General features: G+C 37.5%; 1 protein-coding gene across 5 annotated transcripts in view; it reads right to left on the reverse strand.

Annotated features, from left to right (window-relative positions):
* side-II (sidestep II transmembrane protein) overlaps positions 1-18,096 on the reverse strand; it is a 547,262-nt gene that overhangs the window by 57,240 nt on the left and 471,926 nt on the right. For all 5 annotated transcript variants that reach the window (XR_015536175.1, XM_087352840.1, XM_087352838.1 and 2 more), the window contains 2 exons: positions 6,650-6,760; positions 687-890 (listed from right to left, as the gene is read on the reverse strand). Coding sequence is in view for 4 of the 5 variants with exons in the window: in XM_087352840.1 (XP_087208966.1) it covers positions 687-890; positions 6,650-6,760 (315 nt within the window). In the remaining variant the exon portion in view is untranslated. The remainder of the gene's footprint in view (positions 1-686; positions 891-6,649; positions 6,761-18,096) is intronic.

The following is an 18,096-nucleotide window of genomic DNA, read 5'->3' on the forward strand; positions in this document are numbered from 1 at the left end:
CGACATAGAGCAGAAACACAAAAACGTGTGGTGTATCACTGAAACTTTACACGTAAAAAGTATTCCATTTAAAACGCAACCAAAACTATTATATATGACTTTATTCGGTTGTTTTTTAAATGGCACATGATGTGAAATTATAGTAAGAGCCTATACGTATTACTTGCACAGGTAAACATGAAGTATATGCTCAGTACGTATAATAGTCTTAAAAAAATTAACACTTAATCTGCTAATAAAAATATATTATCGTCTTAACGAATGCCCAATACTGTACCCTATTCAGAGTTAGTTCCACACATCCCTTCAAATTAATAAATTTATCGAGATCTCATTAGCCTGTATAATCCTCTTCACCGCAACCACGTGGTCGCTTCCACTGACATTTCCCGATCAAATTTTTTTTACATATTTCTCATCCGTCACATCTGGGCAACATTTTTTAGTCCCTCCTAACTTAGGTCCGTTTAATTTCTGACTATTCGTAAGTCCAACTCATTTCGAAGGTTCTGTTTATCGCTGTTTCGTAACTGAATTTCACATTCGACATGTATATTAGCTAATAACTACCTGAATACTAAAAATCAGAAAAATAACAAAGGGCATAGTCTCCTAACAAAAATTCCAAATATATAACAGAACTTCACCAATGAAACAAGAAGAGTCATAAAGCATTAATTACTTACAATGAATGTCAAGGGTGAGAGAGACCTCCCGAGGTTCTGTGAGGACGGTGTTGATGGCCTGACAGCTCAGCACAGACTTCAGATCCTCGCGCTTTACAGACGACCACGTAAGACGGTTCTCGATTACGTCACCAGTATTATGTTCATATTCTTCGTCCACGAGAATTCCGTTCACTAGCCAACGGACAGCTGGCTCTGGTTTTCCTGGCCACAAAGTAAAATGTGAAATCAACGAAACTCATTTTGTGCCGAAGATGGCCGTCTTCTGGGATGTTGCACCATGCAGTCTGATAGATACTGACCGACGACCGACAGACGTTTCTGAAGGCGATGCCCTGATAATGGGGGTAGTACGCACCTCTGAAACGTCGGTCAATGCCTAACAGAACACACGGCGCAACTTCCAGGATGACAACCGCCATCATCATATTCGTCGCAGTGAGACCCTTAAATGACAATATTTCTCCGTCAGGGTAGAGCACATGACAATGTTTTAATTATATACCGGACGAAAGCATAAGAAACACTTAAAAATCAACATCACTACTATCATAACGAATCTGTGAATGTCGCTTGAAATCATGTTTACACTACAACATTCGAAATTAAGTGTAACATCAGCGAATACACAGCCACAATCCGGACAACCAATTTTCTATACTAAATCGTTCCTTTTCAGAATACATTATCATGCTAAAATTTTCTATTTACGTTATAAAACCTATGAAGTTCATACAACGTTGTTAAATAATGTATGAAAAACGTAAATGATCAGGGAAAGTTTGTGCTGTGCAACCGTTACAATGTGCTTTGCCTTTAATTAAGAGTTTATCTTTTAACTCTGTGACCCGCCAGTAAAGAGTAGTAGGAACTCGATTTACCAGCTGCAGAGACCACACAACCTGCGTCATTAATAAAGTAAACTAATTTAAACTACGTTGCGCCATCTTACTTTAAATAATTCAAGGTACAAAAATACAAAAAAAAAAAAAAAAATAGCTAGTCGCGTTCACAAGACCTCGTCAATGAACCTATTTCTATACCAACCGAATGCAATTAGTAATCTTGTACGCTATTTCTATAAAACAATTTTTAATATTATACACCTTCCTGCACCTAGGTCTATCAAGTCGTCTCTTCAGTTGAGATTTTCCGGCTAAAATTTTGTACGTCGCTCACAACTTCCTTATGCGTGTTATATGTCTCAATTTGCGAGGACATATCTCAATACACAACACTGACGAAAGCTTTGGTGTAATGATAATGCTCAGAACTTGCATTCCACACGTACCCGGTTCTCATTTCAGCCAGGCTAAAGTCAATCACAATCAATGCGTTAAAGATATTTACTGAGTCTCAGGGGAATTCGAAGAGAGTGTCTTCAAGCGCACCATGGTCGCCTACTTCCAAATCCTTACCTAATCATTTCACGTTCATCTTTGCAAATCATTCCAAATTATGTACTTACCCAGTTAAAACCTCAACGATGTCAATAAATACGCAACGCTGAAAAGCACAGAGCGTGTAAATTGACATTTCAAATTTAACGACGTTGTAAAGCACTGCATGTGATGAACTGGAAATGACACAGTAGAAAATGCGTCAGCTTGGAAAAAATAAATATTTATACAGGAAGTTGAGTCGTGATAATTGTGGGTAGATTAAGATTTAAAACCAGGGTCTCAATGCGCATTCCAAACTGCAATATTTGGTCGGTGAATGCATAAATTACCAATTCGCTGTTTGTTTAACGACGGTTAAGGAACTGCTTACTTTTCGTAGCTCCAGCTGGTAGAAAATAGGGACTAATTAATTGTACTTAATGTGGAAGGAAATGGTTGTGGCCTATTTAAGAAACTATCCCAAAATGTTTCGTGTAGGGATTGATTAAGTACAATAAAGGTCAGGTGTGAGAGTCAGCTTCCGAGCAGACAATCGACTAATGACTAATAGCTTCCCGAATATGGGGTGCTACATGCCTAATAAACAAATTTGGGGATTGAAGTCGACGTTGGCTCTCAACTTTCAGTACGAAAGGGAAAATGGATTAAACGAAACAAATAAATGGAGAGAAATCTTGAACCTGACGCGGCTAACACACGGATTTTCCCCTTAACTTGTTCCCTTATTAAACGAACGACATACGCGGATGGTCATAAAACTAGTCCTCTTTTTAAACATTCATCTTCCAGAATGTTTGTCAGCCTAAAACATTGCACGCCGTTACTACAGAACTTGAACAGGGCGTATTAATAAAAGAGTTTCCAGATTTTTCTTCTTTTTTTGAAAGAAAAAAAACCCGTCATGTTGCGGGTAAATGACGCTTAAAAATTTAAAACAGGAACGTGTGACCCCCCTCCTCCTCCTGGCAATGATAGCAGTGACATTAGACTGCATTAGAGAGATTACTAAAAAGGTGGGGCGAGGAGAATTGGCTCGTGGGGAAAAGAGGTGTGTCGCGCTTTGGCGACTGCTCGAGACGCGGATAGGAATTAGTTTGTGAAAATGTGTCAAGGGGATCACTGCATGAAAAGTTTTCGGGGAAGGATTCTAACAAAAATGATATTCTGCATTATGTATAAGCAGATGCTGCAGCTGCTCCTTTTTATTCCGACGAGTGAGATTGCTTACGTCTATGAAGTAACCAGAATTGAAACAAAACGCAGAATTCTAGTCGCCTCAAATCTCATTTAAAACTCCGACATATGGACTGTCAGTAGAAATATGAAAAAAAAAACTGATTTTAGTTTCCGGATTCAGACTGTGGCAATGAGTGAAATATTTAAGTGACACTCACAGGTCGGAATAACTTGTAAACATAACGAATGAGAGAAAGAGGAAAGAGGACAGATGCAAAGCACGGAAGAATTATGGTAGGAGAGAAATAAAGAAAGAAGTTGTGAAAGGAAAAAGAAGACTATAGAATATAAACAAAAGAAAATAATAGACGAAGGAAGGAAGACAAACAAAATTAAAAATGAAGAAATAAAAGAGTACAGAATGAAAGAGAGAAGGAAAAGAGAACAAAGTGCAGAAATAGAAGATTAAAGGAAGAGAGAAATAAATAAAAACGCGGAATATCAGGTCCTTGTGTTGAAAATGTTCCACATAAATAGCGAACTTCTAAAACTGCTAAGAAACTGGTTTTAATAACGAAGGCCAACTTTCATACAAAAGTGTTTATTGCTAATGTGACTTATTTCGATTCCTTTTTCACTGTAAGTAGACACTTGGTTTAAAATATTAACCAGCTAGAAACCCCAGGACTGAGACTTGCAGATAACTAAGTCGACACTCTTAGTGAGATATATTGGACGTATGAGAAGTTAGCAGGTTCACGACAGATGACATGCGCGGGATTACGTCCGACTGCTGGAATCCCATTTTGTTTTTGCATATACCAATTAAACTCAGTTGTTATAACTCTTTGAACTGAAACAACTCAATTTACATTTAATAGTTTTATATAAATTAAAGAAGAATATTCTCAAATTTAAAAGAAAATTTCCATTGTAATTCCTTTAACAGATTAAAACAGCAACACCAAAATGTTATTTAAAACTGAACGTGGTGTCCACAGGTTTCTTTTCTGGCAGATCACAGACATGAAGGCCGCAGTCGAAGTGGAGGGACGTGGGATCGATTTCAAGAAACCAGTGACGTCACAACAGCTGAACTTCAGTAGGCAAGGAAGGAGTCAGTGAGCCAGCCACTTGCAGGGTTTGTGTTCTTCGCTTTTCGCTTTATTCAGTACTGAAAACCACTGATTTCTGAGGTTGTTAGTAAGACCAGCATTTGTTCAGATAAAAGACAAATTCTTCAGATCCCGAGCAAAGTAAACTTGAAAAAGAAAGTCTCTGGAATCCGAAACGGCGAACAAGGGAAGGAGGAATGGAAGAAAAGAGAGGATATTTATGGCAAGAAATGCTTCGTTAGTTCCAATAACCGCGGCATACTGCACAGTTGAAGCTGAAGCAGACGTTTATGTCTGGTTCGTTAGATTGTTTAAATCGTGTGTAACTGGGAGCGTAGCTAAGGGGAAATCCTTCCTGCGTGCCTTTTATTTAATGTTATCCACGTTCTAACATTTCATAAGACAAGATTATCGCATCTCCACAAAGCTATTGTTATTCGTATAAACGGAGACCAGATATACAGAGGGAAGTGGAACGCATATATTTGTTCGTAGCCTACAGAGTGGTTTCTGTCTTCAGCATTATTTTCAAAGGGAAAATTCTGTCTGTTTAAAGGCAGGTGCTACCTCGTAAAAAAGTTCGAAAGGTTTTGCTTCTCTCGCTGATGATATGTAACAAGTTTCGAAGCTATGAGAACATACAGACACTAACATGTTTTGCTTTAATTACTTTTTGTATACTGACTGTCATCAAATTTATTGTAGTAATTGTTTATTTCGACCTTTGTTTTTATTCGTTCATTCCTCTAATTATTTCTTCACCGTCGCCACAAATTATACAGTAGAAAGTTTAAATGCCTATTTCAAAACCTTTAGTGGAATTTCCTTCACTCTTTTATTTAACTTTCAACTTTCTTCGCCGTGTTTCTTCCGTTATTAACTTTTAATTACTTAATTCCTTCATGAATACAACTTTACTTCAGTTTAGCAATTTGTCTCCTTTCTTTCTTATGCTTCTGTTCTAAGTCTTTTTTTTTATTATTATTTAGGATCAACACATCGAAAACCAACGAATAGGTCAAACGGAATTATTACAACGGACCTTATAGGTATAAATTACGGAGTGGACTTAACTGGCTAAAGACGTGTATGCGTACGTATGCATACATATCGCTCTTCACGGAGATAAAATCTCGCATACAATATATTCCTATTTACTGAAATATTAATAATTAAATTCTGAATCAATATATGATAAAAACTGTTCATTACAGTGCACAGAATTATTAATCTTTAATTAAATTCTATGATGAACACGCATGAAAACCGTTACTCTGTTAAAATTATTAATGGCTCATTCGTCCAACGAATTACGAGCAGAAAATCAATATTAATAAACTAGCGGTTACTTTACATGACGAAAGTTAAGCTGGTTTCAAGTGTTTCTGACATACTGTGTCGGAATGCAATTAAAATTTTTTAATCATTTCGTGATAACTTTGTATCTGTATTCATTTAAATGATCGTCTGGTTTCTAACTTGATGCAAATATTCAATAAAATATCATGACGTCTGACTAAAAGTCATGCAATGAGAAAGATTAAATTCTGTTACCTTCGTAGCAGAAAATGATTTACGACGAAATAAAATCTGCAGTGAAACTTAGAATGCGCACCTCGAGAGAAAACTGTTGATGTATATTTCCTCAATATTCTTAGGTATCAAAACACACTAATCTATACACTTAAGTAACCAACTGAACAGCCAGATACTGAGTTCGGTCGTGAGCGCTATCCCCGATCCAAATCAACAAATTTCCGTCATCATCAATTTGGATGAAGCTTGTTTCGTTGCAGGCATGAAAAGCGTCCATTCATTCTTTGGCGAACGTGTATGTATCTCCTACCCTTTGAGGGCGACTGCCTCCTGGCAAGTTGCGCCATGTAGTCTCGTATAAATTGGCCGACGTTTCAGAATTTCCGACTGGCTCCGTCATCAAGGGATCGAGGCAGAACGTGTCTCAGAAACTTCGGTCAATTTCCACCAGACTACACGGCGCAACGTGCCAGAAGGTAGTCGCCTTCACAATCGTCGCCGTGAAAACCAGAGATCTCACTCACAAACGCTATCATCTGTAAGCAGGAAAACGTCGTTAAATAACGCAATAAACAAATATGTCCGCTTAGTTCAGATAGCTTCATATCAAATATTTACCTCCAGTACTTTGTTTATGGACATTTCAAATTACATTTACAGATTCGTTTAGAGAGCCTCCAACTAAGATTTACCCCGTAGTTCAGTTACAAAACATTCTGAATGACCAACTCACCACCGATTACTCTGCATGTCAGGATGACGTCATCTCCTTCATTGTGGGGCCCCACGGTAGAGTTCAACTGGCGCCCCCAGTGGTCGATAATTGTAGGGAGTTCAGGAGGAACTGAAAGAAATGAATATTGTCTTGTTAGTTATCAGGTTACCTTCTGTCATTTGTATTCAGAATAAACTAACCGCAGGGAGGAAAATAAATTGGAAAAGGAGAAGAGATTAGAAAAACGCTGTGGATAGAGCCAAGGAATGCAGAAGAATACTTGAAGACGATCACAATTGCAGGGAAATACGGAATATGGGAATAGAAAAGAGGATGACTGCTTCAGTCACCAGGTCTATGAGTGCAGTAATCGCCTCTGATTCACTAAACCACTGACAAACAGACAGTACGTTAGTTGTGGTATACCTGCTAACCCTAAAAAGTGTTCACTGGTGGATCCGTCACTTCACTAATTCAACCGATGATTAACAAGATTATTATTTGACTAATTCACTGACTCACTAATTAACTAACAGACTATGAACAGCATTAAAGCAGAAGATGGCTGGCTGTCTTCTGGGTCGTAGCGCCGTGTAGTCTAGTGGAAAATCCTTGCATTATAGCAATTTCAAGTTATCATGGAACCATCTCTACACTACATCCCAGTTTGTATTTCCACAATCTCTGTCTATAAGATTTCAGTAAAAGACTATTTATTACTGATTTATAAAACTGGCTGTTTCCATCTTCCTGCTGTAGATGTCAGTGTCTTCAAAGACGCTGAGTTCTGAGTCTCATGTAATGGATTTGAAGGGGCCCCTCCCCCCTTCTGACGTTTCGTGCTGCAAATGTGCAAGACCGTCATCACGCATTTTTAATCAGCACGAGCATGGAAAGGGTGACATGACAAGGTATGACGGACAGGTGTAAGAATATTAATGAAAATTTTATGAAAACAATTTATCTAGCCTTCACCACCAGTATTATCGATTACTCTGATGAGATAATTAACAACGATTGATTAATTTACATTTTGGAAACCAGCCAACTGGTCCTCAGAAGTTAGTTTTGTTTTATAAACATGTTGCTTCATCGGGGTTTTGCCTGTTGGCTCTGGAGAGAGATGGTCCAGCGCTCGGTTAATGACTGCCGCTGGTCGGTTAGACTCAGAAACTATTGACTGCCCTTGTGACAGGAGGTCCAACACCACTAACACTAAAGACAGTGTTCGGGGTGCAGACTTGGGGTGACTGTTGCCGGTGTGCACAGAGAGCTGTTCCACCGACACTGTAGACTTCGATTCTGGTCGACCGCGTTACTTGGAATCGGGAAGATGAAACCGTTCAAATTCATGCAGGTACACAAAGACCCAGAAGCCTGCGTAGCATGGATGAACCTTAAAACTCATTACAAACACTATTCTGTCACGTCGTTAGTGTTCTAAGCGGCCTCTTTCCAGGACGAAACACTTTCATGTCGTCCGTCTGAGCTACGTGTCCAGAGCAATGTTTCGCTAATAATAAATTAAAATTGGTCTTGTGGAATTAGTTTATGAGGGTTTAGACTGGATAAGAACAGAATGTAGCGTTCTTCGCGCTCCACAAAAGACGGGGTATTTCTTCACCAGCTGACACTATCTGTTTCTCAAGAAGGAATACACTAATTAACATTACTCAAAAGAGTAATTAGACACGTGAGTATGGAGTACAGGTTTGAGGTTAGGTTACACCTGAAGAACATACCGCGGACACGAACTAAAACGTTCAAGGAAGACGACGACCGCGACGTACTGCGTTCACACACAAAGAACAGCTCGCCTGAGGAGCAGTTGGTAACGCAGTGGGAAAGAAAACACCTTCCATTCTCTTTATATTCAAACCAGTCGTCAGTAATAAGAACCAGCGGCAATGCCGAGCACATGTACACATTAAATTAACAGGAGCAGAATAATTAATGACACTTTGAGGTTCAAGCCGCGGGAATGGGAAGGTAGACCGGATATGTAGACGTCACTTGGGGGCGAAAAAAGTAAATGACCAAACAGACGAATAGCGACAAGTGTCTGTATCCATTACACAAAGCCAGTTACGGACACAGGAAACGGATGAAGACGTCATGAGAGGAGAGATATAGAATTGGTTTACTTCAGACCCGAGTTTTTAATTAAGAGCCGTCCTGCTTTTAGGAGGGAGAGGGTGCAATAGATATATGGGTCACTTGACGGGTGCACAGAATACAAAGATGTCCTTCCAGTTAAGGTGAGCAGTAATTGGCAGCTCCCTGCAGTGACGGATATGCCCGAGTTTACAAGCCGTGCAAAATGGGGAATCCCTAAGGTAAAGAATCCTACGTATGATAGAGGGGAAGAAGATTTTAGTACAGAAATGAGAGAGGATCTAGCATCACTATTAATCAATGTGACTTTATCGGCTAAATTGAGGTGCAAAGATACATCCCTACCCTACAAAATCATCCCCTATTTTTTCACGTTTTAAAACAATCTATTTCAGAGCAAACTTGAGAAAATAACGCGGAATAGTGTCTTAACGAGAGTGGTGGACCGGTTTCAGGAGGATTTCTAAGTAAAAATAAACTTCGTATATTAACCAAGTGTTTTCGAAATCTTTCATAAACACCAACTAAACTGTCATAGGGAATAATATGGACTTATGAGATTTTAGGTTGTCATAGCGACGAGTATTAACATTTTGAAAACGAAGGCACTAAGTTCCTCTGAATCGTGGGTAAACATCTACCAGATAAAACATCCCGGAAGAAGCACCTTTAATTAAGTACTATTGAACAGTCACGTTTGACAGGTGACCTGTGCTAGTTCTGAAATGATGAAATTGCTTGTTAAGATATTATATTGAAAAATTACAAGGCACCGATTACGGGAATGGATGAGACATTAGAAACAGATTTACTGTATATTATTTACTATCGCCGCGCCTCACAGAGGCCGAAATTTGTATTACAAGACAGGTAAACAACAAAATGTCGGTGGACACTGATGTCATACTACACAGAAACTATTATTTCCACACATAAAGCAGACCGTTTTTGCTATAGTTAGAACGGACAGACGCAGAAAACTGGGGAACTATAAGATTTTATGTAATCTATAAGAATTTACAAAGTTTAATTTAAACCAGAATCACAGCCCAGATATACTCATTAAGGTAGAAATAGAACATGAAAATAATGACAATGGAGAAAGTACAAACATTAATAATTTTGGGAGAAATGTCCGTCTTCAACGCAGAGGTTGAATCCGTGGCTCTGAAAGAAGATGGAGCAATTTTCTCATAAAGCTGACACAAGATTGACTGTTCGTATTAACTATATTCAGGCTCGTAAGAATAATATTTTGTGACACTTCTCTTTCTGTCTGCCTGGTTGTAGGATAAGTGGTCTTCATTTTAACAGCGACATGCGTTGAAAAGACGAGGGAGCCAGATCTTATGAATAATAAGTCCATTTCACCCGACCTGTACTCCATAGCAGATAATTCTTATTAATTGTATCTAGCTCCTTAAAAATGGCCTGCATAAAAATCCTAAGATCTTCATCATAAAGGAGGATTGTATGTTTAATATTAGAATTGGGCCCAACCTCTAAGGACCGTTGGTATAAAACACGGTAATCATTTATTGCTCGCAGGGTTAATAAAGATCAAGCACATTTATTTACGAGTAACATTAATAAATGTGTATTTCATTATTCTGCACAGAGTTCATTACTGCCGGTGTCCATCTATTTCAGTTAAATGTATTTCGGCACTGCAGATATAATAATAAACAGCGACCGATAATATTTTCATTCGGTTCCTAACATACCCACCATGTCAAAATACGTTTTAAATAAATATTGCAGATCTTAATACGACTTAGGCCGACATTTTATGTTACATAACAGGCCCTTAAGTCACGAACAGTTTTAGAGAAAACAGATAACGTCTGATATAAGTTTCAGACAAACGTACTGGACCGATACAAATTAATATTAAATACGCCCGAAAACTTTTAGTACACAAACACAATACCAAATTTCATCTGTACAATTCCCCTAATTTTGAAGCTCCTATGTGAGGACAAACGCCATTTCCTATATATGAGTACACCGAACGCAAAGAACGCTTAAGAGTGTATTGTTTCAAGATTAATGTCTTCAGAAACAGTAGCATTGTAAAAGTGACACTACGTAAGAAGCCTGCCAACTCCAAAGTTCGGCAATTTTATTTTACAGCTGACAGTTTTAAAACTATCAAGAAATTCAAGTACCTACAATTTTTAAAAAAGACTTAAATAAAGCGTGAAATTAATGAAACACAACAATTGAGTAGGAAAACGTGAAAGAACATATCATATGTAAGAAATAGATCTAGATGGATTCAGACAGGCGATCACCCTGATGATGGAGTCAGTAAGTACCTCTCAAAGTCAATATCTACCAGACTACAAAGGGCAAAATCCCATAAGACAGCCATCTCCATCGCGAGAACATAAATTCTTTCCAATATTAAGTCTCATGTTAAGGACACATATAAGGACAATATGTACGAAGTAAGAACTTCATTCATCTGTGTCAATAAGATTCAGCTCCAGAACCTTGCAAACACAGAACAGAACATACGTGTGGAATAAATGGGAACTTTGTAGACCAAGCTCACACGCCATCAGCTTCTAAAGAACTCTGCTCCATCGAGTTGGTTGAAAATTAAAAAAAAAGACACAAGTTCTTTGTTATGTTACCCAACTTCGGATAACAAAACTCTGTACGTTTAGAGAAAAAGAGATTAGTTTCCTAAAAAATATCACTGAACTGTGAATGGACATGCATAATATTTTTGTGAGGAATTTTAATAAACAATATTTCGGACACACCAAACGACTGAAATTGTATTTATCCATGTGAAAAGCCAATTAGGTTACCGTATTTTATTTCTAGTTGAATTGAAGCGATAAAAGACTTCGACTAATCTGTTTAAACAGTTGCAAAACAGGCAGAGTTTGCAAATGGTGTCATCAATTACATTTTCCGTATGAATAAACAATTTGTTTACACATTCAATTTTCGCTTCATTGACACACATGGAAGACTTTAAATAATACATCTGAATAAATTTTGTATATATTTTAAAATTACAATATATATGCGACATGAAAATAAAATAACATCATAAAAAATAAACATAACAATTAAAAATGACGTGTAAGTTCAAAAACATGGGTAGAATTTGACGGACAGTGGCTGTATTTACTCATAATATAAGGTTCTATCGTAGACGTTAAGATTTATTAACCACTGCGCGAGATATTTGCGAAAAAATAATATACCATCGTGTACTATTTATCTAATACATTTATGAAATGTTATTCAAATTTTTGAATAACCCTGTGTTTTTGTTACTGTTCTAAATAATCAATGAATACATTATATTTGTGAATATGCAGTGTTGATCATATTACGTATAAGCAAATTTTCCTTTAATATCGAATAACCTATTATTCTATTCCTACTTTTAATTAAGTTGTCACACTAGCTCATTAAAAATATTACACCATGCGAGTAATTAATTTGTTATAACTGTAATTACTTAAATTAATTCAACAAAGTTTTAAATTAATCTAGCCTATATTATTTTCCTGTGAGTGTTTTGAAGTAAGCATTCGAATCTAGGGCAGGGCATTATCTGTAATATGTAACGGAGACGAACATTTTTACGTCATTATCAAGTCATGAACTTCGTGATATTACGCTCACATCAAATTTTCGGCATAATTCATCTGAAACGAGACAAATCTAATATGACAGAATATTTTCCATCAGTATTGTCTCTATGTATCGGAACAGATGAAACGAAATGATGGGTGTTTTTTTACAACATTCATACAAGATATGTCTATTTAGCAAAAGTCTCTATTTCTGAGCACGATTATATCCTGCGGAGACAAATGAATGAATGAAAGCGCCCATGGCAGTGCCATCATTACGGAAGCACAGGAAACTATCAGACAGGCTGTGTCCCATGTTCATTTCGTGTGTGTGAGTGTGTGTATGTAGGGGGTGGGGGTGGGGGTGGGGGTTATATACCACAAAGGAATCCATCTACAAGCCTCAGCCATTATCTCCACCCCACATATAAGCTTGAACAAACCTTTAACTGTTAACGAAGTTGACTACAGACGATTTAAAGGCACGACTGAAGAGCATTAATTACTTTGTGTTATGACAATGGAAACAAAACTATAACGATAATAACAACATTCAAAGTATCGGGAAGCTTCATTACCGTGTTTACAACATCTCATGGTTAGCATCTTACCATCGAAGTCCGTGTCGTTTGAGTGGTCTCTTGCCTTAAGTTTTGGTACCAAACATTCTCTGTAATATTGTCAAGTAATATAGTACTAAACTGTGTTTAACATATTTGCAGTCTCGTATAATAATTACATTTTTTGAGAATGAGTCTTGCAATGAAATTAATGCTTTTCCGTGTGTGTCACATCAAGGTCTTGTCTCTTCCCGGTCACTCAACGGAACGCTGTGAAAAGTATTACTTATAAAGCAGTTTATTTAGATATAATTACAGTAAGAACATGAAGTTGCTTGTAGGTAGCTACGGGTTTTAGAACTCCTCCCTTTGCTCGGTGGAAGTCAACAAACCTTGTAATGCGGACAGATAAAAGTTTTTGTAATCGCTGAGAAAAACATTGTTTTAATTAGTTTGGGTTCACGAAAAATTCAATAATCTCCCTTGGTGAATACACTCTTTCACTCTGTCGAAACTCACGGAATAAAATAAGGTGCATTATATGTAAATAAACAGCTCCGGAAATAAGATCCAATCCACCCTCAGATTCACTGTAAAATAAGTTTAAAGTCAATTCAGTTGCAACTGATTTTCACGTCTGTCTACGAAAATAAAAGCAAGATTGAACCTAAGTGAGTTAGGTCACGGTAAAATGATTATACATCGAATGTAATGGAATGCTTATACCGCCATAACTGTGTACTTTCATGTGGAATTAGGTAACATTCTCTGATTAAAAGTCGCAATGATTCGTCGTGAATCATTTTTGATAAAGGAAATAAAGATGTCCTGTGAAATTGTTCTCTTTAACTTTGTAAATTGTCTAAATATAACATAATGGAATCACAACGTTCCAGAAGCTAGATTCTGCTTCCGTCTTCGGAACAAAGCAAGAACACTGTGAGTGTCATTCTACCGCGGCTCCATATTTATGCATGTAATATGTGGGGAATGGACAAAGGGGCTGCAGTTCCACATGGTTTTACAATAAGACTGTCATAGTCTATTTAAAGTTATTGATCTTTTGTTTGCATGGAGAGTCTGAAGAAAACAGCAGAAATCTTCAGCCAGCACAGCTTGTGGTCCTGTTGGGTTTCAGAACAGCAGGCGATTATGAAAAGCGAAATAGTATCGCGGAGGGAGGATGTTGGAAGTTATTTATCTGCTCACCAGCTGCCGTTCGCCCCAACTGCATATCGGGAATACGTACAGTGTTCGTTTTAATGTTTAAACGACAGGTTGGCCGCAAACAATATATGAACGTATTCCGAGCCCAAGCAAACTGCTCTTAAAGCGAATATCTCATATCTTTCACAAGGCGAGATGGACCTAACGGTATGATGCAGTATTTCTTTCACATCAACACAATCTGTTACTTCACTTTAATATTATATCTATACCTGAGACCGAGTACGCTGATAGAAGCTATTCTGTGTTCTGCTCGTAGCTTTTGTGGTGTAGTGAACTTCCAATTTGTATTATCAGAGTCGGTTATGTGGTTAAATCAATCTCTTTTTGTTATGATACGAGCCGACAGATGCACAAGAAGATAAATACAATTTTAAGTAATGCCGTAGTCAATTCTAAGAAATCTACTAGTCAGTTCATTAGATATGTAAGTGGTTAGTTATGCAGTTACATAAAGGAAATCAGGTTGTTACTGAGACTATTCGTTACTTATGTATGGAGGCACTTGTATCGGAAAGTAGCTAAGTAATGAGATAAGTTTTAGACTTGGGGAACATTGAATTTTAAAAGAACGAAGAAGGTGTGGATAAGAAATGGTATTATTTAATTCGAAACAAATCAATTAATAAGCATAAAAGAAGCACGTGATAATTCTGATAATAATTAAACGACCCGGAAACCGAAGATTACTGTCATTTGGGATGTTGCGTCGTGTAGTCTAGTACAAAACTTACCGGCTTTTCAGAGGTGTTTCTCCGTTATTAGACCGATAAGCGTTATTTCTGGTGAGATGCAGAAGGAAAATCTGAAACGTCGATAAACGTTTACCAGACTACACAAAACATCCCGGACGACAGTAATTTTCGCAATCGCTTCCGTGAGAACCTGAAATCTCAACACAAAGTCCCCACCGAATGTCACGACCGAATAGTTAGCATTTGAGCTTCTTACCTGGGAGATTCCACATTGAAATCTCACACCGGAGACCGGCTAACTTGATTGAGGGTTTCATGATTTTCCTCCGCTTGTATAGAAAATATACCGAAGCATTATTTAATTAGGCTACAACCACTTCCTTCTATATCCTTCCCAATCATTATTAATGAATCATATCATTAAAAGTTATTATCATCTGGGCTACTGACAGCGTAATTCAATAAACCACAAATTAGAAAAATTAACAGATACACAATAGTATGGGAAGTTTAAGGCATTATAACTTTTTACATCGCTCGTTAGAAAGCAGCGTACATGTGAACAGCGAAAATAAATGGAAAAAAAATGCCTGAAGCTAGTATCGTTATATACACGCATGGATAGGCACCTGGATCAGCGAAGCATACCCAGCCCTGAAACTATTGTTCGTATTAAAATATTATCACGTTCCGGGCCACAGTGTCAGTTTCAGGTCCATAACAAAAATTCCAGCCAATGCACTACATTGTAGACTGCAGCGATGATAACACATTAAACGTTTAGCCAGTCAATACGTCTGACTAAAAATTGGGACAGAAATCATTACGAATTATTTAATATTAATCCCAGTGTATGTAACATTCATTATCAGTGCAACACACACGAGTCTACACAAATTTATCTGCACAGTTATGACAGTTTCCTAATTTTTTTTTAATGGAAGTGAAACTTGGGCAAAAAGTACACAATTATTTTGAGATATGAGGTTCTTACAGCAGTGAAGTTGTCGATGTTCATCTCCCGGGTTGAAACGCCATATGACTGTACTTAGATGACAAAGTTTCGGAGGAGTATACTGCCTTCATATCTATGGTGGTTAATAATGTTCATCGAGATTATAGAAGAAAGTCACTACCTCATAATTGAGACAGAGTCAGTTTCCCATAGGCCAAATTACATAAGAAACAACGAAAAACAATGTACACAACATAACAACACAGCATCCTCAGATATGGTACGAAATTTATTCTCTCTTCTGAAATTCTTCATCGTATAACGAAGGCCCAACACCGATCGTTTCATTGAACCAGACGAATCCAATGCAGAAATAACACGTTGCATATTTCTTTAATATCAGTAACTATTTTAACTGTCCTTCCTTCTACTTTTATATCTCCTAAATTTTCTCTTCCTTTGAGGTTTTCTGACTGCGTTTCTCATCTCTCCCATGGGTACTACATATCCTGTCCATATTATTCTCCTACATTTAATCATTTCAATAATATTTACTGAAAAGTATAAACTGTGAAGACCAATGTGCAAAGCGGATTACCCTCCTGTCACATAAACTCTCTTAGCATAAAAACTCCTAACAGCATTAAACTCTCAAACACATTCGATCTGTTTTTAACTTTTTAGTTGTACAATTCTTTGTTTAGTATTCGCCCTCGAGTTTCAACTAAACAGATCCCACAGCGTCAAAAGATGAAGTGAGGGCATGGGCTATAAATTATCAAAGAGTTTTAATAAAGGTCTGCTCCCGGAAGAAAAGGCAAGAACTAAGTCTCCGACCAGAGAAATGTAAGTCTTATAACGTATATTCGCTTGAAATGAATAATAAATGGGGAAAGGCAAGTATGATCTCGAATGCAAAGCGCGTTACAAACGAAGATGACTGTCCTGATGATGGAAGCAGCGTCAATGTCAACGAGCCTAGATGGCGCAACACCCCCAGAGCACAGTCATCGTCAGAACCTGAAATCTGACACGTTACAACCTTCCCTATCTTCAACTCTAAGTCACTTGCCCATTAAAACAAGTCTCATCCAATAAAATGAATGACGCAATGCGCTCAATTTCCACATGCACTCGCTTCTGGCTATGAAATTGTGAAGTAATTTTGTGACATGCTGGATGAATCAAAAGAGGGATTAGTCGCCCCATGGTCTTCAACTTTTTTAGCGGAAGATTCGTGAGCCGACGAAAGTTCTTGATAAGAAACGCCTGGGTAAGTCTTTAGAATTTGTACTTGCAGATGCAACGCCAGATTTCCAAATAGCGAGTTCTGCGCCACCCTCTGTACAGTCAAATTGGATTTACTGCAGAAGAGGGTGTGTGGGAGTGTCTGGGGCGGAAGAACAGATTATATGTGACTGACGAGGTAGAGGCTCTCCATAGAAGGGATTTTAAGGGCACGTGATGACGTCATTCAGCATCCATCCATATCATATCACATAAAAAAAATCTGAATGCAAATCTTCAAACTTCTATGAATTCAAGTACATTTCTTACAGAGAGTAGCAATTTTTCCAGGGGAACTTGTGGCTCGTATCTTAACTCCAACGTTCAGATTTCACTTCGAAGGCCTGTGGGACTGATATATTTCGTGTTCTTCCTCAGCCTGTCAAGGAAATGCTCGCCTTATAACGACGATACTGGCCAGCTGTCTCTCACTGATTTGAAATAAATTGAATTTAACTGAATAGAATGACATTGGTTTAGCGAATTGTAAAATTCTAGTGTAAAAATTTCAAGCCAGAGACACATTATCATGGCTGACACTGTTCAGATTTTGTTAATTTGTTTACAAAGAATCGCGTCTTGATATTTACGGAAATAAACGAAACAATTAACACATTCTGTTCGTCCCACATGTCTTGCTGAAAGTTAAACTGGTGGTACAGACAGTTACCACTGCGCCAGACAAGACTAAGACACTCATTCACACCTTACATGTAAAGAACCTGCTTTGTTAAGACATTTCTTTAGTAACGATAATTTCTGTTGTTGAAAGTTTAAGAATAATTAAAAGGCTTCAGAACGTTTAGGACGAAAGAAACAATTTCACGCCTTCTTGTAGCTATTGAGATATTTTATTATTTTGCTACTGTTGGTCTCTAACAAAGAAACGATCGCCTATCGCAGTTAAAATGAGTAGATTAAAACTATATGCTAATAAAAAATTACGATGTTTTTTATATACCAACATGGATAACAATAGGTTTGTAAATGAGGCTACAAATTAATATTGTTATTTAATTTCCAT

Source organism: Zootermopsis nevadensis, unplaced genomic scaffold, assembly GCF_977971745.1.
Source record: "Zootermopsis nevadensis isolate Lab colony 2312 unplaced genomic scaffold, Znev_1.0 Znev_ptg000021l, whole genome shotgun sequence".
In the NCBI taxonomy this organism is placed as follows: Eukaryota; Metazoa; Arthropoda; class Insecta; order Blattodea; family Termopsidae; genus Zootermopsis; species Zootermopsis nevadensis.